The sequence below is a fragment of the Poecilia formosa genome, unplaced genomic scaffold, assembly GCF_000485575.1.
Source record: "Poecilia formosa unplaced genomic scaffold, Poecilia_formosa-5.1.2 Scaffold5, whole genome shotgun sequence".
Lineage (NCBI taxonomy): Eukaryota > Metazoa > Chordata > Actinopteri > Cyprinodontiformes > Poeciliidae > Poecilia > Poecilia formosa.
The window spans coordinates 103,398-126,275 of record NW_006799944.1 but is presented as its reverse complement, the minus strand read 5'-3'; the positions used below and the strand labels follow the sequence as shown (position 1 = coordinate 126,275).

At 37.7% G+C, this 22,878-nt stretch overlaps 2 protein-coding genes across 2 annotated transcripts in view; both read right to left on the bottom strand.

The window, feature by feature from the left end:
* The window catches only part of LOC103147065 (versican core protein), a 25,384-nt gene extending 24,486 nt beyond the window's left edge, over positions 1 to 898 (bottom strand). The window contains exon 1 of the mRNA XM_016676673.1: positions 30 to 898. Coding sequence (XP_016532159.1) covers positions 30 to 838 — 809 coding nt within the window. The 5' untranslated portion in view covers positions 839 to 898. The remainder of the gene's footprint in view (positions 1 to 29) is intronic.
* Positions 899 to 5,454: 4,556 nt separating this feature from the next.
* Positions 5,455 to 21,841, bottom strand: LOC107837852 (aggrecan core protein-like). Its single transcript, XM_016678426.1, has 8 exons — positions 21,836 to 21,841; positions 21,630 to 21,747; positions 11,994 to 12,377; positions 10,806 to 10,980; positions 10,560 to 10,687; positions 9,303 to 9,596; positions 5,551 to 6,037; positions 5,455 to 5,464 (listed from the first exon to the last, which is right to left on the bottom strand). Exons 1-8 carry the CDS (start codon positions 21,839 to 21,841, stop codon positions 5,455 to 5,457), a joined length of 1,602 nt encoding a protein of 533 aa, XP_016533912.1.
* Positions 21,842 to 22,878: the final 1,037 nt, after the last annotated feature.

The following is a 22,878-nucleotide window of genomic DNA, read 5'->3' as shown; positions in this document are numbered from 1 at the left end:
AACTTGACGTTTCAAATGAAGTTGCAGATTTTGCTTGAGAATGGGATGCGGTAAAAGTTTGTTCTGTTTCAGGAGATGCCAGTGTTGGTTTTTCTGTACTATGGAGTAAGACGGCTGGGGTAACAGCAGATTTGGACACATCACTTGTTTCAGATGTATATGATTCTAAGAATGAAGGTGACTTTGTGCCTATTGTTGGATAAACTGCTGTTGTCTTCATTGACGCATCAGTGACATTAGAATGTGCTTGTCCTGCACTTTCTGGATCTGTGACAATGGGCTTTGATGCTGTGTCAAGTTGAATACTTGATCCACTGATTAGAGAAATGGACTCCACCGTTGCAAACCTTGTCCTCGTATCTTCATACTGATCATGTGGAGTTTTGGATGATGAGACAGATGGAGTAATCGGGGAAATCATTGATGGGCTCATGGGTTTACCTTCAGAGGCAGCAGATGTTGGAAATGCAGTAGCAATGGTCACAACTGACTTGCCAGTAAAAGCAGTAGAGCCTTCTCCAGAAGGTTCGCTATCTGTGCTTATTTGAATTGCCATAGTTTCAGGAGATTGTGTTGTCTCACTGATGTTATAGGTTGAAGATACTTCTGTAACAGTAGAGACTGTTGGGGACATGTCAATGGTTTGACCTCTTGTAAAGCCTCCATCTACTGGAGAAGCAGCAGATGAACTTTCTGTTCTGCCTGTTACTGTGGAAAATGAAGGTCTCGTTGTCTGACCTGTTTGATCACTGTCTTCATCCTTAGGTAGAAGATCTGTTGTCTTCTCGGTGGTGAACATTGAAGAGCCAGTCGAAGATGCAATGTCTCTGCTAGACATTTCACTTGTTGGTTTACTTGTCCTATCTTCTCTTGTAATTGGAGATTTTGAACTTTCCTCTGGAACATTAGAGACTGGTGTGTACACAATAGGTTGCTGAGAATGGTCTGGACCTCCTCTCAAAATAACTGGCTCACCATCAGCTATGGATGGGATAGGACCGTCCAAGACATGTGGCACAGTTGCAGCCTGAGAAGTTTCTGTCATTTCAGCTGGAAAGAAAATGGACAGTAAGGAGCGCCTTTTTGTTAAATGAAACATAAATTTCAAGTCACAGAAAAACAGAGATACATTCAATGTAGTCTAAGGTACACCAACATATAATTCGATATGAAGAGACAAACGCTGTGATTGTATTGTCTCCTATTATTTCTGCTTTCACTTTGCAATATAATGTAGCATCAATCGAAGATAAAAAAAAGAAAAAGCAAGTAGTTTTGAATCTAAAAGGAAATTAAGGGATTTAAAGATAGCCCCCATTTTTATTCTAAAATATGAATTCCTAACATTTTTAGGGGAGTAAATTTTGGCTTACATTGTGTTTAAATTTAAATTGAGGACATAGTTTATTAATTTATGTTGTCGGTTTATCCTTAAGGGTGTAAATAAATACATTCTCAAAAATCAACAGTCTACTTCTGAAAATACTAAAGAGGAAGATTAAAATGCATATGCCATTATGGAAGATAGCCGGATAATCTCACACAATTGTTTATACGATGCTTAAAATTCTTAAAATAAATGTATCGCTTTCAGTAGCATATCTAAACCTAAAACAGTTTGGGTACATTTATTTGGTGGGAAATGTATATTTACGAAGTGACACATTTACCCACATCTCTGTTGTTAAAGTTGCAATAAATATTTTTTTATAAAAATATTTTTATTGTATTTTTGTTAAAACTGTTATTCTGACAGCATTTGAGACAGATATGTGAAGAACTCAAGCTCCTCTATCTCATCCTCAGCAGATGTGGTCTTACTGCCTTCTGCAGAAATACACTACTCACAGTCAGAAGCAACCAATCACACCCGATGAATGCCTTTAAAGTTTCACTGACACTCATGTATGTGTTGCTTACACTCACCCCCTTGTTCTCTTCTGTACTACAGGTTCTCTCACTGAACAGCTGAGCCTGTTGTGAATGTGCATGGCTCGAAAAAAAGGCCATAGCCTGATGATGTTTATGGTGGAGAAACAACCTGTGATGTTAGGTTCTTTCACCATCATTAGCACAGCTGTAGCAAACCATCAATCTCAAGCTTGATGCTTTGTGCACTGGGGGGTGTGAGCAGCACCCATGCGAGGATGATTGACACTGCTGAGACATTCCTCCTTCCTCTGATTTGTTGTTTCTGACCAACAGCTTCGTATTTCTTCACAGACTAGTAGGACCACAGGGAGGAGGCAGAAGAGCTGTATTTTCTCACAGATTACCTTTCCATCAGGACATAGTGACCATTTTAACAAATATGCAAAATGATATTTCTATAAACGTTACCCATTGCAGCTTTACTACTTTGTACAATCTCTTTTTTGCTAAAAGATGAATCTTTTCTGATAAAACTCTGACAGGTCGTGAGCATATTAAGATACACAGTGCAGACTGACAGACACCTTGAGGATGTCCAATTCCACGGATGTACAATCCGTGGAATGGACATCTGTTGGTCCCGTGGTTGTGTGACCAAGGGACCAACCTTCCCCTGGTCACACAACCTGGCCCAGGAAAGGAGTGCAACATGTGGGAAAAATGTGTTTGGAGCCTTCACAATTAAACACTATAGTTCTCAACATCATCCCCTTAGTCAGGGTAAAGTGGAGGGAAGTCAATATTTCTTACTCTTCACTGTCTTAGAGCGACTCTCAGGAGGAACATGGCAGGTGTCACAGTCCACAGTGGGGAAGCAGGGGTGTTGCCACGAAACCAAAGCAAAAAGTTAAAACCTTGCAGAAGCCTATGTCGGGTGAGTGCGACCCTGCTGGACCACGCACAGGCTACAAAGCCTGTGGTGTTCAAATGACCCCATTTCTTAAGATTGCAGGAAGGTTAAAAAACAAATATTTATGACTCAGTGCAATATTAAAGGGCAGGGGAATGGGTTGACCACTTGTCAGTTTAGGCAAAGAATGAACAACCATCCAACAAAAGTTTTCAGCTGGATGTCTTCTTTAGGACTGATCTTGAAAAACATTTGTCAGCCATTCTCTTAAATTATTCATAAGATTATCTTGAAGAACAGTGGCCAGTAGACAACATGAAGCTACCAGATTTACAAATACACAAATCCTCCTAACCCTCCTTCACTCTCCTTATTTTCTTGCTATCTATGCCCTCAGTCCCATTGTCTCATCTTTGTTTTCCTCAAATGACAGTGTAAAAAGATTATCAGTTGTAAATGAGAACACCTGTAGCCTTTCAGCCATGTTGAAAGACACCTGTTACAAATGCAGGTCACGCCTGGGAACTTTGGCAATTTCCTGGCCTTACTGACCCACTCAAACACATACTTGTTCTAACACTTAAACAAGCAGATGCATGCAAAGACGAAACTCATGCAGCCCTATCCCCTGGTCTGTCATTTTTTGCACCATCAACCCTCTCCACAAAAGTCACCAAGGAAGCACCACTTGACCTGTGTAAAGTTCACCATAACACAACAATCTGGAGCAACACAACAAATTTGCTAAATGATGTTTTTACACCCATAAAAAAATAAAATGATTTTCTTTAAACCCAAATGAGATTTTATTTTATTACAATGCAATACAAATACTTTTCAATGCTACCACAAATTTTTCTGCAAGTTTTTCCTATACACACTGGGAGGGCAGAAAGAGACTCAGAAAGTCTCATTCAATCACATGAGCAGTAAAAGTAGCTATAATCACTTCCTTTGGATAGGCAGCCTCCAGCTGTTCTGACAAAAAGGGCAGGGACTGTGAGTTAGTGATGACATCACCTTATGAGGTGGTGTCCAGTCTAAGATGAAGACAGGCGTCTGTGTTTACAGCGCTTAAGGCGGTAGACTGCCAACACACTTTAGTTATTGCCAGGTTGGCTGTCAGTCACATGGTCACACTCAATTAGGGGAATAATGTAAATGCATAGATGTAGTTAAACAACACAAAATAACCAGCATGCTTTTACGTGTACAACTATGAGTCATAATGTGACTATAAGTCACATTATGACTCATAGTCTTTCTTTTTTATTACTTTCATAATGTAAAAGTCATATATAATAATAGTTACTATTATTATGACATTCATAATGTTGAAGTCATACATGTTTTAGTTTGAAGTGTAAGTCATTGTGCCTAAGTAAAGTTCGCCTAGCATCTAGTGTAAGTTTTATTTATTTTGATGTTACATTTGATAAAACAAGGGCTTAAATATAAACTACTTTTGTCAGTGGTTTTTTGTTTCTTTTATGTCTGTATGATACCAATGATTGCCACAAGAGTAGATGTAGAAACCAATAGTGTTAGGAAAAAAAAACTACAAAGAACTGAAAACTACTTTTTGGGGACCAGGTGTAGTGCATGGCAAGACAGCCCTCAAAAGAACATGGCAGGGGAATCTGCAGATAACTCCAAAGTCAGAAGATACTGATTTGATAAGATGTAATGACATCCGTGGGAAACAATTCCATCCACAAAGACTCCACACAACAATTCACAAGGTCCAAAGAATCTATTGCTATGAAGCCAGTACCAGAACCCACAGGGTACCCTAGATATTACATGCTATTTTCTCGACTGGTCAGAACTAGTTCAGCAGCAAAAGAGGGGCCTAGTCGTTATGAATACTATCATGTGCCAAAACAACATAGGAAGCAAATCATCTATAGAAAATGCATTATTATGAATACAAACTGCATTTGTACAAGCACGTAACTGCAAATATTTCACTTAATTCCACTGGAGGAAAGAAATTATCTATGCAGAAGACCATATTCAAACCAAAGACAACTTTGTCACACATTGTATTACATCTCCCTCCTTATTTGTCCTATGTTTAAAAATGTAACAAAATGCAAATCTTACCTGAAGTATTCTGAATCTGTGCCTCCGTGACCACTGAATGTGTGACTTTGAGCGTGCTGGTTACAGCCGATGTCGTAGAAGACAATGTAAATCTCTCTGCCCCAAAGCTTCCCAAAGTGTCATTTGCTGTCGGCGTTTCTGCAGTATTTTCTGTTCTCTGATTGCTGGACTCACTGAGGTTGTGTTCAGCTGTTGACAATGCCACTCGACTCTCAACCGGAAACCTGGAAGCTACATCTGGAGCACCAGATGTAGCAAGAGAATCTGCTCCCTGTATTTTTTGTATTGTTTGCGTTTCAATGTCAAGGGTCTCTCTTACTTCTGTGGTGCTTATCTCATCTTCTGGCACAGTGTTATACCTAGAGGTAGTGCCACTTGTAGTTGGGGTTGATTTTCCCATGGCAGTTTGATCTATGATCTGTGGAAATAGCTGGGATGGTGGAGGAGCCTCAAGAAAAAAATCAGTTGCAATCCCATCATAATCTAATGATATTGGCAACTGGAAACCAGGAGTTGCGATGAATGGTGTTGATTCAGAGGAAATAAATGCTTCTTTCCTGGTCATTTCAGTAGATTCTGTAGGAGCATTTGTGATTTCAGAGGAAACATCTGTGATCATCCTATGGGTCACAATAGTTTTCTCTGTCTTCCCCTCTGCAAACCTGCCTGCTGTACTTAGAGAGTCATCTGGTAGAAGTACATCAGGTTTGATTGTGCTGATCTCAATCACCGAGTGGGAATCTGGATCTTCAAAGGATGCTGTGGAACCTGTGGTCTCTTTCGTCATGTGAATTTCAGTGATCTCTCCACCACGGGAAGGAACAGGTTCAGCAGTACCAAAGCTGTTAGAGTAATTTATGTCTATGTCGCTTATACCATCTTTATCATCAGGATCCTCTATTATTGTTGGTGCAACTGTTGTGATTAATTGAGCGTCTTGGTCAGGGGGAGTGGGCTGAGGAGGAGACATACTAACAGAGAACATTGATGTAACATATGTGGAAACATCATAGTCTGAAGACTTCTCTGTCTCTGCTGTTGTGTCGAATGATGTGGTGGCAACAGTGGTGGATCTGGTGGTGGTGGTAGTAATGACTTCTTGTACAGACACATCCACAAGGAAAGTCTGGTTGATTGTGTCTCTCCCTCCTGTAGAGTAGACAATAAAAAACGCAAAATATGTCAAAAAATATGAATTACTTTGGGAAAACCAGTAAATAAAATTGCATTGAATTTGATGACTAGCAATTGTAAGATTTTTCAGACTGTGTTGTCCTGCAAATGTAGCACTGATGTGATTTGAGTGTCTGTGACTGAAATGTGCACATAACAAGGCTTTTTTTTTCATTCACAGAGTAAATACTTCACATTGAAAATGTGTGAAACTATATTTATTTTTTAGAGTGGTGTAGCAGGGTTAAGTTCATAGTGTTGCTGCAATGCCATTTCAGTTGTTAGGAAACAAAGAGTAAATAACAGCAACAGATGGCATATGTGTTCACAACTTCTAATGTTTCCTAGAAACTTCAGAACAGACAACTCCCTCTGTTAACTCTTACTGCACTTTCCAACCAGTCATAAGAAGAAGCCATTTTTTTTTCTAAGCATAAAGAGCTAATAGCTCAAGACATTAAGTTTAAACTTTTAATCCGCTTCCATGTTCTTGAATGACATGACAACAGGATATGCATGAAAAATTAGGTAACCATTCAAGCAGTCTTTTTCATATGCACTATGAAAGTTTCTCCAAACATTTCCAGATTTGCCTAAAAGGGTCACAATGTGCGTAACAGAGGAATTAAGCAGTGTACATAGTTGAAGGGATCACGCCTTGTGGTTTTGTTACTGTTTCTTCATCTTTGCCATCCTCTGTTGGTTCTGTTACTATAATGTAGCTGTCTTATAATATGACTGCTTTCATTTTCTTCGGCTGAGTGTAGAGCAGCAAATACTGTATCAGATAAGTTAATGATAAGCATTTTACCAAGTCATTTAGTTCATAAATTATTTTCAAAAAGGGTCCTCTTCTTTCCTGCTCCTCTGTACTTCCAGACTCTTGCATTTAATCATACTAATAAAAAGCAATCTAAAGCCACCCTTAGTTGCACTGACAGACTGCATAAAAGGCAGCTGTTGACCATTACGCATTAGCCCTTTGCCCATGAAACTACACCATATGTGACATAAGGCGTGAGACACATTTTCTGCTACAGGAAAATGAGGGTCTGCTCTCAGAAATATTGGATTGTATCACAAATGCATTTCAACTCTTCCTGTTATGGAGACCCTTGTTTATTTCAGGGAATCCAAAGTCTACTTAGCAAATAATCGCTCCTTTTTCTCACTGCATCCAGCTCTGAGCTATGTGTTTTTCTGTTGTTTAATTGACATTGGCTTAGGTAATATTTTTCTACAGAGACCGTACTGCAGGTTGTAAAGACAGAGAGGACAGACATCCACCAAAAAGTGGCACTTAAAGCTCACTTGCACTAAGGTGTAAATACAACTTGGGTGAGAGAGCTGACATGACACACACAGAGCAGGAGGTGAGTGTGGCATGTTTGCGTGCCCTCTGAACTCCATGAAGACTTATCACTGCGAGAGTCAGCATGGCCCAAGAGGCATTAAATGACCAGGCAGTGGTCAGCTTATCTGTCCAGCCTTTCATTTGTGAAGATGGAAAGACCATGTCAAAGGTCACCAAGGATGACTGAATTTAGAAGTCCAGCAGTAGGTTTTGTCCATTATCCAAATGTCTGCTCAGATAACTACAAGTGAGAATGACAGAACCAAAACTGACAATGGAAATTAGAGATGAAAGCTGCAAGGGGAGGGTCAGTTAGTGTGTCTAAAAAGGCTGCAGCGTTGGGCACTTTTACTGCCCTTTCTAAGTTATTTCTATTGTCTATCTTTGGGTGTTGCCCTAGAAATTCTGAAACTATCACAGTTTTAGGGTTTTTATCATTCTGTTATCATTTAGCGTACCATAAAGGGGCATTATTAATGTGATGTTTAGTAAAGATCCAATTCTGAATTTGCTTTTGTTCTCATGATCATCTCTGTGTAAACCTAGGTTCCCTGTAACATAACTAGTTTAACCTGAACATTTTCACATTAAACAGTTGGGTTTCATTTATTATGACTAAAATTACAATTAAATTAATATTTGTTTAATTAAGATATAATTTACACATGTGGAATTTTTAAAGGAAAAATAAACCTTAATTAGGACAACTGGAAGTAATGAAGCATAATAAATTTAAACGACAGTTCCTTGACCTCAAACTCCTGAGAAATATCATTGGTCATTTTTTGTCAATTAGAAGAAATATTCTTTATGTAATTTTAGTCCATAGACCCCACTAGCATCTGAAACAAACAGCACAATGCCTATTAAAAATTAATCAAGCAGCTTTCTGATGTAGTTCCTGAAACACTTGAATGCCAGGCAAGGATGGCAAAAGGTAAAACAAATAAATGATAAGGCACTAACAGTAATCACAAATAGATAAACGTTTTCCCCCCTCTTGCATTTCAAAATGTATATAATGGTTGTATGCATCCATTGTGAAAAACAAAGTGTAGGAAATTGGAAATGAATAAAAGGACTAGAGTTCACAGCAGTCAGGTTTTGGTTTTGCTTGGATGTGTTATATGCTCACACATTTTGAAAATATTTCACCAAGATTTTCAGATGTTGGGAGTGTGCATTACAACAGCTTCACAGTAAATGTATCCATGTCCTCATTATACATTTTTATCAATAACATTCATCTTAATTGACTTGTATTAATTGTACATTTAAAAACAGACAAACATGTCTGCTTGTACTTTTTGCTTTGCCATGTAGAAAAAGCTTTTTACTTGTCTTCAAGCTTCAGTATGTAACTTTAATTATTATTATTATTTATTTTTACATATTTGTTGAAACTGTCACTATATCATGACAGAATAGTATGGGACAGATAATCGGAAAATAATGCATCCTCTGCTTTCTCCCATTGCTAACTAGAACCAACCAATCAGAGCCTGGAGGCAGGTATTAGCGTAACTCAGGGAAGAAGTGAAAAAGTTTGATCTTTTCATGGATTATCTGTCTCATGTTATATTTTCACAACATAGTGACAGTTTTAACAAATATTACATTTACACTGCAACTTTAAACTGCCCTCTTAACTTTGAAAAGAAATGAATTATTCATATTTTTCTATTACTTGGTGTTTTATGACAAAGCGCATTAACCTAGCAAAATAAACAAAAGGGGGAAATGTTGAATGTTTTTTCTGAGATAATTTTCTATGTCGTATGAACGTTTGCTTCAGTGCTAAAATCTGATTATTCTGTCATTAAAACATGCACTGCACATTCAGTTTACATTTCAAGAATTCAAGCAAAATAGTTTGTCTTTTTTTACCTCTAAAGCAGTAAGCTCCAAACTTCATGAAAGGTTCTGGAAACCAGGTCTGATTTCTGTAGCGATACAGTGTCCTGACACCCATTAGGCCTCCGCCACATGGGATTCTAGGATGCACAACAGGGTGTCGCACACTCCCGTCAGAGAGCCAGCCATAGTCGCATCTGTCCAGTCCCATTCTCCAAGCAGCGTGGAGTTGGCCAGTGGACGCCAAGACAGCTTTGTATTTTTTGCACTCCTCGGTGGCCTCTAAAAAAGTTAGCTTACCCGCCGCAGGAGCATAAAAGACTTCACCTGAAAGAGAGAAAAATGAATGAAGACTTTATAAATGCAAGGCACTTATACTTGTATAGTGCTTTATCTAGTCCGGACGTTCGACCAAATGAGGCCAGCAGTGAGACGGTTTAGGCAAAATAATGCAAAACTACACATACAAGAAAATGTAAAAAAAAATAAAAATAAAAAATTACACAGAGACATAGAGCTAGAATCCTAAATAACCTATTCAGACAGTTTGTCAGTAAAAATAAAAAAATGTTGATTTGGGGCTTAGTTTCACGTTAAAGAGTAATTGCATTGTTTGACTTGTAATCAAACTGGTGTGTCACACAAGTCTGTTTAAATGTGGAACAAAAACCACAATCTCTGGGTAATACAGTATGCGTTTCTGGCAGTATTCCGAAGACATTATCAACAATGATCACATGGTAATAAAGAAGGGTTTTGGTTTATTAATCCCAGTGTAGCATATGTCTTCAGTAGCTTAAACTGCAGACTTAGTGTGCTACCTCTATTTGTTTAATATATGTTTGCAAATCTTCATTAAATAATATTAAATACCATGCGCTCAAAAATCCCAGATAGAGGAGCAAATGCTGAGAGGTGATTGGAATTTATATTTGACAGCAGGGACATTAATCACAGTAAAATACTGTAGTGCAAGAACAGTATCAGACTAAACTAGTTGACGAAGAGAGAGGAAAAATTGCTGAGCAGTGCCAAAGACAGTTAAAAATCTAATTATCATACTTTTGTTGGGGACTTTTTTAAAAACCACTAAAGCCATTCTTTCATGTGAAGTTATTAGAAGCTTCTCTGCAATTGTCCTTTTACAAAATGTGAAGCTGATTATGCATGTACTGTAAATTTAAAGAAGTATTCCTATTAAAAAATACATGCATTACCATTGTGGTACAATAAGAGTTTTAGCTGAAGCCTTTTTAAACTCACGCTGTCAAAACTGCCCCAATAGCTTACCGTCAAGTTTATCGACGTAGCAGTATACGTCATAGGTCTCTGAAGGTTTTCTAACTCCATAAGTCCTAACACCAGGTATCATCTTAAGGTTTCCAAGGCAGCCGTTTCTTGGTCTGGTAATTGGGTATCTACAGAAAAAGGGTAAGTATTAAAAATCATAATGTCACAATGTGCATATCTTTTACATTTGCTGTACATGCAAATGTAAAATGTATATCAACAGTAGCGTTGAGTGATAAAGCTGACCTCACTGTCTGGTCAGCAATCCAGCCAGCATCACACTGGTCAAATCCATCTTCATAAGCTGCTTTCAGCTGGGAATAGGTAGCTATGCTTGCTCCAATATCTTTGCAAGTTTGGACAGCTTTCTCATAAGTTAAGGTGTACCTGCTGGTGCTCGCTCGATAGTGAAAAACAACACCTGGCAACAAATAAGTTACAAAAAGTAAGCACCATTCAAAGATGAGAGACAATCAAATATTGTATACGCAGCTGAAGACAGTCATCTGCAATTCGTTAGCATAAATCCAGGGTGGTAAATTCTGGCAAGTGTCTTGTAAAACACTCTCTGAGGGTAAAAAAAAAAAAGAGTCTCTTAGCCTCTTTGGAAACAAGGAGGTTTGCAATAAGCTGAGAGGATATGTGAAATACTCACACTCTTCACCACAAATGAACAAGATAACTGCATGTGATGCCATGGCCCTGAAATCCCCATATTTGTGGACGGTAAACAGGCGCTTCAGATTTGATTGATGGTGTCAATTAACATTGCAAATTGTTGGAAAAGAGGTCAGGCAGATTGTAAACCAAAACTATCCCAGTTTCTCCCCACCCATGCTTCCACAAAAGTTATACAGTATCACCCACATTAATTTTCTAAAAGCCTATAAAATTAAAACAACTAAACAAGGTGAAGATATGTTATCACATGACCAGCACTAACACACACTGTTTGTTTGGTAATACTGGAGGGGGGGGAATGACACAAAGTAATGACAAGACACCCATGAAATGATGTGCACCAAAGTTTGTATACAACATATGGAAGGTTGCCCATATTAAATCTTTGTTGACTGGGTTTAAACAGAGATAGCCATAAAGTACTGAATATTCCACTTTTTTTTTTTTCCACAGCCACAAACCTTAACATATTTTATAGGGAATTTATCACAAACTATTTCTTAAATCTTTTTTAAGGAGGGCATTCTCTCTGAAGCAAAGACAACTTAAAGTTGTAGTTACCTCTCTGTAACTACTAGGTAGCTGCAGCTATCAAAGCATTGCTCTCACATCCTGTTTACATCTCTATCACCACTTGTATTCCATTTCTCTTTTATTAACCTTTTTTTTAGCAATCCACTTCTGCTAATTTCGGTTTTCATCTAAATCATCTAATTCCATAACACAAAAACAAGGAAACTATAAACAGCTTACCGCTGACATCAAGGTTAACAATATCATGTGTGTCTTCGATGCCGTATGTGGCTTCACAACTGTAAGTCCCAGCATCACTAGCTCGCAGCTTCACCATAGTCAAGGAGGCGTCGCCGACATCCTCAGGGTGACTGGGCACCGACACACGGTTCCTGTAGATGGGGTTCATCTTGATGACCCCATTTTGCATCACCAGCACTGTAGACTTTTCCTGTCCTTTTATTTTGGTCCATTTGATTCGTAAGTAATCTTTGCCATAATTGGCTGTTCTATTTGTACCTATGAGTGGCGCTGATGTTGGGATTGTGGAGAAGAAGCAGGGAAGATTTACTTTCCCTGAGAGGGATCCAGAGATTGGTTGGATTATTGATAATGTGTTGGATGCTGAAAGGCAAAAAAAAAAAAAGGCAAAATAGTTAAGTACCTTTTACTTCCCATCCTATTATATTCTGTTTACTCTTTCCTCAGAACATAGAAGACAACACACACTGCCTCAGTTGCAATGAAAGGGTGTGACAACTACACCCATCTTAATAAAAAGAAAAAGAAAAAAAACATGCATCATGTCTTGAAAGTGACTCTTGGAAAGTTGAACCTCATCTTTAAAATGATGGGTGTGGGAACAAATTCCCCACTGAGTGCAGTGCATGTACAATGTTTTAATGGAGTTCAACTATGTTGCTGAAACAAGGACACATGGCTAAATCATTTCATGTTAGACCTGGTAAGATCTTGACATCTAATGCCCCCTCTTGGACAAACTAAGATTAGTCTAAACTAGAATGATGTCAATATGACAAACAATACAACATCAGACAATGTAAAAAGTTTATCTAAAAAAAAATGAAAAGTTTGAATGGGTAAACATTTTACTTGAAGTAATCTGTCTTAATTCCTTCATTAAGGATTAATCCAGATTATTTCAGGCTCCTGCTAGCCAACAGGTCAAGATAAAGCTAACTTCTATTATCTTAAAACAATCTCAAAAAGTATTTATGGTTTGTTCAAACAGTATTTCATGACAATATTGGTACTTGGTGATTTTTTTTGTACATAGAATATGGTAATTATTTGCACAGGAAATACTCACCAATCACCAATGATCTTTCTGTGTGAAACAAAGACTGATGACTGAACATGCAAAACTATTTCAGTCACAGTAACTTTGATGTAAAAGTACCATAAAGTAGAAATCAACAAAACAATGTGACTTCTACAATATGTTTGCCTTTTTCGCATTTTACTTTCATATGTACACTTTGCAAAGAAAGATTACTGATGATACACCACCTCCTAGTTTAATTTCTTGTGCAGATAATCATCAGTTTCTATCAATAACCACTCACTGCAAACTTAGAGACAGCTTAAATGTTCAAGAAATAAAATTAACATAAACTTTGACCATGAACATATTTTAAAATGGTAATCTCCAATTTTGTATGAGGGTTCAATTAAACAATTAACTATTTAATATTTTCCTTTTACACCATATTGCCTTTTTTGTTGGGCACATACTTCATATGCCATGTAAAGATTCATTGCCTTACTTGTAAATACCCACTGAATGCAAACTTGATAATGGTCTAAATATTCATGAAATGGTATTCACATGAACCACTAATGTTTTAGATTCTGAAATTGTTGTAATACAGTAGGAGTCCTCTTTGCCCTTGACCTAAGTTGGACTAGCTAAAATAAAGGTGCCATGAGACTTATCAGCTGCAGGCCGATCCAGACTCTATCAGTGGCTTAAGAGAGCAGGAGTCAGGGCTCCTGGAGTTTTGATGGCCCTATCTCCATAACAGTGTTTTTTTTGTTTTGTTTCAACCCTGGTCCTTAAGGCACACTGCCCTGCATGTTTTAGAGATGTTTCCCTGATTTAACAAAGCTGGTCAGGATAATTGTAGTTCCCCAACAGCCTGTTAAGCAGTCACCAATTGAAATCATGTTTGCTGAAGCAGGGGAAGATCTAAAACCTGCAGGACAGTGTGTCTTGAAGACCACGGTTGAAAAACACAACACTGTCCTAACACTGGGCTTAAAGAAAGATAAATATAACGATTGTCCACTTTATACAAATCTTTATTTACATCCTTTGTTTTGTGATTTTTTTTTTCTTTGTTCATACAGTCACATCTGTTTGGGGGCCTTAATAATGTATTTGTGCTGATGAAGACATTTCTTGAAAACTTAAACTTTTTAGAAGCAATACAAGGTCTTACATCATGCTAAATCTGGGTCTGGCTACAGGTATATATGTTAACTCTTCATAGTTTTTAACAGACATTATGAATTGAATCGTTAGGTAAGTAATCCCTCAGCTACCATGACATAACCACTCATAGTGCAGAAGATCAAAGCAAAAGTTCATTCAATACTATATCTTACGTTAAAATTTTTGCTAACAACACAACATTGCACGACTGCAATCACATTTATTCCATTGTTAACATGTATGAGCTCATGATTAAGCCTTGTGTTTTAAAAAGTGGGAATAAATGCCAGACTCAAATCAATAGCAGTAGGCTGTATCACACAAAGCTCTACAGAGAGGAACCAAATTACCATTTTTTCCTTTTTTGGAAGGTTTTTGATGGGGGAGGAAAAGAAGGAGTTGGCATTCACAAGGAACAATGTAGAGAATGCTTAGAAAACACTGGTGAATCAGCCCTAGAGGCATGAGTTTGTGTGCTTTAATAGAAGGCCATATTAGCATGTGTGATGTTAGCAGCTGTTCTGTCTTCTGACCAGTGGCATTTTCTAATATGGCACGGGTGTTGAACTGACAAAGTGTATAAACCAGCGCACTCATGTAACTATCACCTTTTCCCAAAATAAATAATAAAAATTGTCACACTGAACACATGTCAGTTTGTTGTTGACGCTTCATGTGTGTAGGTACACAGATAAATGAGTCCACTTTAAAAACACAAGATGAAGAATATTGGGATTTTGTGCGAATGCACGATCAAAGAAAACAGACAGAAAAAACAAAAAGAGAACGGTGAACAGAAGAGTGCCCAAGAGTAAGAGAAGAGGACTTACTTGTTGCATATGCAGCATCACACAGATAATATAACCACAGGACATGCTTAATATTTAGAATCATCTGAAAAAATAAAAAAGAGAGAAATGTTACATTAGAAAACAATTTCTGAGTTGTTGAGTTTTTTTTGTCATTACGTATTTTCAGTGAAAGTCATTGAACATACTGGATTAAAAAATATAAGTTAACACTAAAAATATGCATATAAAAATAGTATTACATAAAATGCCATTTTTTTTATATGGTGAGAATGTGGAAAGCATCACTAGCTAACCCTTTTGTTAGACATTAGTCAGATGTTGTAGCTATACGCAGACAGAGTTTCGTGTTTTCACTGAACATGTGGGTGGTGAAGCTGAGAGGTAAAACTTCCTGTGAGGTCAAACCAGGAGTTTTGGAGACAGGAGGGCAGGAGCAGCAGGCCCCCTGCCCTCATTAGCACCCCACAGTATAAACACAAGGGGTCGGGTATCAGTAAGAGCTGAAAACTGTGGGAACCCTCTATCGGAAGACAATTAGCACTACTAAATCATCATCCCTATACAACAAGACTGCAAGTCACTTAAACAGAAAAAAAATCTGTGGCTGTTTTTTTTTTCTTTTTTTTTTTAAGCCACTGGTTCAGACAAATGTCAATATTTGTCATACTACTTATTGAAACAATGGGTTTCAGCTAGTTGAACTTGATTTTCTAGGAAATCCTAATAAGAATAATTGAAAGGAGAGCCCCTACTGCAGCCTGCTGCAGCATCACAGAGGGGTTTAATTGCTTACATATTTTTAAAGCCTGCGGCCCCTCATGCAGGGATGCTTCTCACTGTGAAGGACAGGCGCCTGACTGCCAACGTCATTTATTAAGGAGCTGATTGTGAGAGTGCCAGTGCGCCATTTTCATTACTAGACCTCATTTAATGTGGAACAGAAAAGAAAAACGCGATATCATTTATTATTATTACTTTAAAAAGCCCTGAAAGTGGATGATTTGATATTTTAAATTTACTGTCCTTAATCAGCGGGACAGAGAAGTTATCTGAGGACAGTACGCATGACCGGGTACATTTGTAACATGATAAGTTGTGTTATGCTTACTTGCTTTTATCAGAACTATAATATCACAACGAAGTAACATGTTCAGAAAAGCATCTACAGAGATTAGAGGAGCCCAGTTTCTTACACTGCGTTTTCAGGATATTCTAAAAAAAATTGGGGAAAATACTTACGTTTAAATTAATATTATTCCATTGAACAAAGAAAACTGTTTATAGATACTAAATCCTTAGATTGAGCTGATCCCAGCGCACCACATGCGTGCGTAAAACAGTGCCTGGATAGGTCCACTCCAAGTTGAGGCAGCAAAACTTCTTTTTCCTCTTCCCAGTGAGCCTGACTCCTCTCCTCAGATGATGCGCGGTCCTACTCCAGCGTGATCCTGGATCTGAGCGCATCGGCGGGATACCGCGAATGTTGGCAAGAAACAAGTTCAACTTTGCCTAAGCCACGCTGCTATTTCGTCAAAGAGGAGGAGCTCATTTAAAAAGTGAATGAGACACCTTGTGGAGGAGGGACCAGTCTCCAATTGACCATGTGCAGGAGAGGAAGCTGCTCCTCACTTAGTCAGACTGATGTGGCACAAATGGTCTCCCGCTGTAGGTTGTCCTTGTTTGATTAGGTGATCGCACTTCAATCCGAGCATGCAAGCAGCGCAAAAATACTTCCAGTGAAACATTGTTGTTTTTATATGCTTGTTTAAACTGCCTGAAATATATCGCAATCAGTATGCTGAAATTCTCGTGCCATTTGGAAAGTCCGGCAGTTATCACCAAAGGGTGCGCACTGTAAACGGCGTGGTGCAGACATTTCTCTGGTTACATGTCGAGTCATAACATTCTGGTTGTTCCAATGCCACAGTCCTCCAGACCACCCCCGGCACTGCCGACGCTGGTAGAACCAAGACATGTGAACAATACAGATTTAGTTTATTTTATTTTGTCTCGTTTACATTAGTCTGCAGTACAAGTGAACGATCGGGAAAACGTGCTAATCAGCTGAAACTGATCAGCTAAGATGGGTAACCTTCTGCTTCACAGTGATTCACTGGAAACTCTGCGCTGTGCTTTTCCAAAAGGGGAGGAGGGGAGGCTGGGTCATCTTATCATGCTCTCCATCATTGGCTATTAAAACTCCAAGGAGGGCTCATTCCAGGAATATATTTTTGACTGATAGAGTGATCATGAGATATTAAAAAGTCAGAAAGGATAGTGGATGAAAATCTGCTTCCACATCCTGTTAAACACTGCCTGGACTAAAATAGAATTTTCTTCAGGATCAAATCATTTTAGTAACAAGCAGAATAAACATCTAACGAGATTGCAGAGACAACTAAAATCGGAGTGATTTTAGTTGTGGAAGAAAAAAAAATTGGAATGACAGCGATAGGTGATCACTTATAAGTGTTTGGTGAGAGTAATTGGATTAAAAAGAAACAGCAGAGACCATCAAGGCTATGTTTAATAGTGAAAGTAAGAGCATTTCCACACGGATAATGTGACGGGAATTTAAGGAGTTGGTACTGAACAGTTGTGTAGCCTCAATAAAACCACTAATCAGTGAGGCTAACTGGAGAAAAAGGCTTTCCTACAAGGGAGCATAAAGTTAAGACTCTGCAGCAATTTAAGAAAGTCCAGATTCATCCTCTCACAGAATAATGGGTGTGTCAGGGTAAGAAGAGAGGCAAATGAAGCGATGCACCCATCATGCCTGGTGTCTACTGTGGAAGTTTGTGCGTGTTGTGCTATGATCTGAGGTTGTTGCAGTTGAAGCTTCAGTAACATCGTGACATCGACTGATGACTATAAGATACCGAATTGCGAGGTTATTCCATTAATTGAATTTCTTCCCTGATGACAATGCCAAAGTCCATCAGGCTGAAACTGTGAAACAGCATCAATTTCAGACATGGATCAGCCACCACAGAGTTCAGAGCTTGACCCCACTGAGAGTATTTTTGATGTTCTGGGGAAGACTGCACAGTGGTCCGACTCTCCCGTCATCAACACAGGATCTTGGTGAAAAATTTACGCAACCTGGGATGGAAATAAATTTTTTAACATTGCAGAGTCTTATCAAAACAAAGCCACAGCAAAGGCGTGCTATAATCTAAGTTAGAGACAGTCCAATAAAATATTGGAGTATGTGGATTTTGCGTTTTGGCCAATAGTTCATTTTGAAATATTTTAAAACTAAAAATGAGAAATATTGTCAAAAGACATGATATGAACTATGTATTTAAAAGAGTACATATAAAATACAAACTTAAAAATACAGATACATCTTAGTAAATTGTAATGTGTTCAGATGAGACTTGTCAGATTAAAAATAACTTTTGGAGACAACCTTACTATGATATCAACATAGTGCATTGATGTACTTTTTTGATGTATGGTTAAAAGTATTTTTAACTGTATTAAACATATTTTTATTGGTCTGATGTGATATTCTAATCTTCAAAGAATTAAATGTTTTTTTCACAAGCTGCGAGTGGAAAATTATCATAATTATCTGTACAATGTTTTTCTTTGAGAATTGATATGCACCTGTTTGAGTGGGGAACTGAAGCATGCTAGTATTACTTTTTGATTGCAGCTACATATTTACCTGTATATAAATCTGGATTTCTTTAAAAGCAAGAAAATAGTAAAAACATTAAATGGTAAACATTCAAAATATGCTGAAATCATTCCTTGTATTGCTGTTATCCTGCTGGAAATCATCCAGTGCTGTGAAATGTAAACCTCCTCCATCGTTTGATTTTCATGGAGCCAAGTCTTACAGTTCTTCATCAGATTCGTAAATATTCTACCTCTGCTATAAAACCAGAATTCTGCTGTCAAAACCAGAATTCAGAAATAAGAAAAATCATATTGCTCTGAAAAAAAAAAAATCCTTTCACTCTGTCTTTAGTTAGAGAGAAGTTGTTTGGGAAAGCTAAAGTGGTACATGCTCAGACTGGATCCAGTGCCACTGTACTGGGAAATCACCCGATGCAGCATTTATCTAACTTCTGAGTGGGTATATGCAATGAAAACCAATCAGATTAAAAATAATCATAGGTAAATATAAGCAGATTTGTATCAAAGTTCTGAAGACTATCATTTCCATAGTCACTGTTTGCTTCCTGATCTCCATTCACAGCACTATCAGGTTTTCACTCCCATAAGACTGATCTTTTTGCAACTCAAATCTTTATAATCTATATTGAAAACTGTCTGCCATACTCTTTAGCAATACCACTTGATCAGCTTGATTCTTGTGCAACATTACAACAAAATGTTGTAATATTAATCAAAGTAAATTCTGGGGGAGAAAAAAAAATATACCACCTGATGAGATCTTTTAGTAAAAAAAAGCCGCAACTCAATGTGTGAAATATTTCTGCTGCATGTCCAACCGTGGAAACCTTGTGCCAGTTAAGTAGCTATAAATCACTGAGTCAAAGACCTGGTGAAAGAGTGTTTGATCCTGATGATCTGCTGTGCGGACCCCAAGATGACCCATGTATCACATGACCTATTAAGGTGGTCTGCCTCTGGCAACCACTGACAGGATAAAAGGAACATTTGACTTCTTAAACCTAAGGAGGATGTAGTGTAGAAAGCAAAACGTTTAAAAGCAATAGCTGTGCTGTTCTTTTTTTTTTTTTTTTTTTTCTCTTCCTGATGAAATTCAGGTTGGACCTCCCAGATTAGAACAACCAGAAAAAACCTGCAGTAACGCCATTTGTTTGTTCTGGTGTAAATACACAGAGAACAACCAACTGGCACATATCAAGATGACTAAATCACTCTTCAGAGCATTGCCAGAAGAAAGGTAAATTATTAAATAATGACATGGAAAAGTTGTATAATTGAAGTGTCAAACAAAACCCAAGGCGGTGACACAGAAAGAGAAAAAACAGCTTGCTGTGATTTCCTGGGGTCCAGGGAAACGAGTTTGTGGGGGTGTGTTTTTGCGAGTCGGCTCCCTGTTTAGAGTAGAACATGTGGGAAAACGAAGCCGCCTCTAGACGGACGTGAACCTTGATCCTCTGAAGTCAAGTGAGGAGGTCCAGACCACAGCAGATGATCCCTGTATTTTAGGTAAAGGTCAAAGGAGGACAGCAGCGATAAAATAACTGAGTTTATTCACTTTATTCATAAATTGTAAGATCTTCACACATATCTTATTATACTTCTTGCAATACGATTTTTTAAAAATCCCAACTACAATCACACTTACACAGGTAAATGTATGCATATTTCTTCTCTTCAGCCATTCATATATTTTACTCCAACACACACACATACATATATAGATATCTACATATACATAAAAAGAGAGATTTGTATCTGATTATAAACATTGATCAGGCTTTTAAATGATGACAACCATGCCATTTATACTCACTTTGTGTTTGTTTTCAAAGTGAAATTGATAGTTGCATTTAAGTATTTCCAACAGCATTTCAAAGAGACAAGAGAAGTAGACAATAACATATTCAATATGCCAGTTGCCATTCCTCATATTTTGTGCCAGATTAAAACAATATAAATAGTTTAAATGGAAAAAGAGAAAAATCTAGTACTGAGAAGATTTGCACAAGTCAAGATTTATTTTTCTAAATTTTATTCATGTCTGAACCAATAAAGTCTGTTTCCTATAAAGAAAAAAGCTATAGTTTTAAAGCATGAATACATAAGACAGATATAGACAATAATCAGTAAAAGAAAGGGAGCCAAAGAGATCAACATCACAATAACAACAGTCCCATAAAAGTGGTTATAAGAGAGACAAAGACACACACACAATACAAACCTAGATTAACACACAATACAAACTAAATTAGAAATATGTTTGTTTTTTTAAATCAAGCTTTAAAAATAATTTAGAGTTGGGGGCTCTGAATTATTTTTCATCAAACAGGGAGTATCAATACAGAAAGCAACATTCTCAGATCTCAAGCTAGATAAGCTCATGAAAAGTTTTGTATAAGAGGATCCAAGATGAAGTTCACTTCTCAATATAAATTACAGTAAGTGAACTGCAAACTGTAAAATTGCTTAATCATTGTCTTGTTTTGATTTTGCCAAAAACCATCTTGAATTCAACTTTTACAACCTAGACTTACGTTTTCTATTCATTAGACTACAAAATCTACAGATAGAAATCATCTGCTTAAATATTAAAATTTACTTTCCATTTTATTAAGACATCCAATTAGAAGTATGACTGGTTAACATAAGACAGGATTAAGAATTGAGCTTTGCTCTAAATGCAAAAGCCAGATAGTTAGAATTCATATCACCAACAGAAAAAAGAGCAACGTAACTGAAATACATTTGTCTAAATCAGTATTATGATCCCATAGAGCCAACATTTCACAGTTGAAAATGTAGATCAATAATTTATGTTTACTGAGTGTTGATTCTGTATCAATCTAATAGAAAACCCAACTAGACTATTATACACTGTATAAAACTTACATAGCGCTTCTCAGGACCCTTAAAGACGCTTTACAATCAGTCGTTTCCATTTACGCACCTGGACACACTGACGATTGCAAGCTGCTGCATTGTGGCCACAGAAGCCCTGCAGCAGTCTGACAGAAGCCAGGCTTTCGGCCTGGTTCTGGCCGGCTGGTGTTGGTGCCTCCTGGCGTTGCAAGTGAAATGTCTTGCCCAAGGACACAAGGACAGAGGAGGACAGAACGGAAATCGACTGGTGACTCACTGATTGCAGAGGGAATTCCTACTGCCCTCACCACCATCGCCCCTAAACCAAATATCTGAGGCAGTTGTTTGGTTTAGGGGACAATTACTTTATAACAAAGGGTCTGGTTTAGCCTGGAGACTATCTTCCCATGCAATTCTCCTCGATTCCCATCTTTCATCACTGCTCCATCTGGGGTGTTTTCTGGGGATTGTCGTTTACAGTGCATGCAATTTAAGCTTCAAACTGGCGCACCGCATACATCACAGCCAAACGTTACCGATTAAGTAAAAATGTGAAACTTCATCCGTGTTCTCACCTCCAGCAAGCAATTGTTTCATAATAATTGGGTTAGGATTATCGGTAGGAAGCAAAGCGTAGAACCCGGGGCTGATTTTTACCAGGCGAGGTATGGATTAGTCTGGTTAAAAACCAGCTCCTTGTCTGCTGCCATTTGTTTCTTACAGAGGGTGTGGGCTCTTGGCTATTGAGTAACAATTGCTTACTGGAGGCGTGAATTGTGTTGAAGTTTTAAATCTTTACTGTGTCCACTTAATTCATGAAATTGTTCTTTGAAAACTGTTTTTGTACTTACTTTTTAAAAATTTTTTTACTTATATTAGAATTTGTTTGATGGCCTGAAACAATAAATTGCGGCAAAACAAAAATAGAAAAAAAATCTATAAGTGGGAAATATAAGTTTCCCACTCTATGAATGTAACTGTTGTTAGCCAATTGTGTCCAACAACTTCTCATCACATCAAAAGGGATTTGAATGGAACAAATAGGATATGACTGAAAACCCCAACATATCATTACCACCACATTAATCTTTGCACAGAGCTTTTAAAATAATATGGCACAACTAGAGCAATTTAATCCCCCAACCAACCACACATAGACCAATCTTGTTATTGGCCTATGTGTGCATTGAAGACTGCAAGTAATTTCAGAAAATGAAGTTGAAAGCTAAGTGTCAAAATATTTGGAACTGTGTGAAAGCTACTGACACGCTCCTTTCCACATAACACTTTAAAGCTATATTTGCCTTCGATATGAATGTATAGGGAGAAGAAACTTACTGCAAACTCAGAA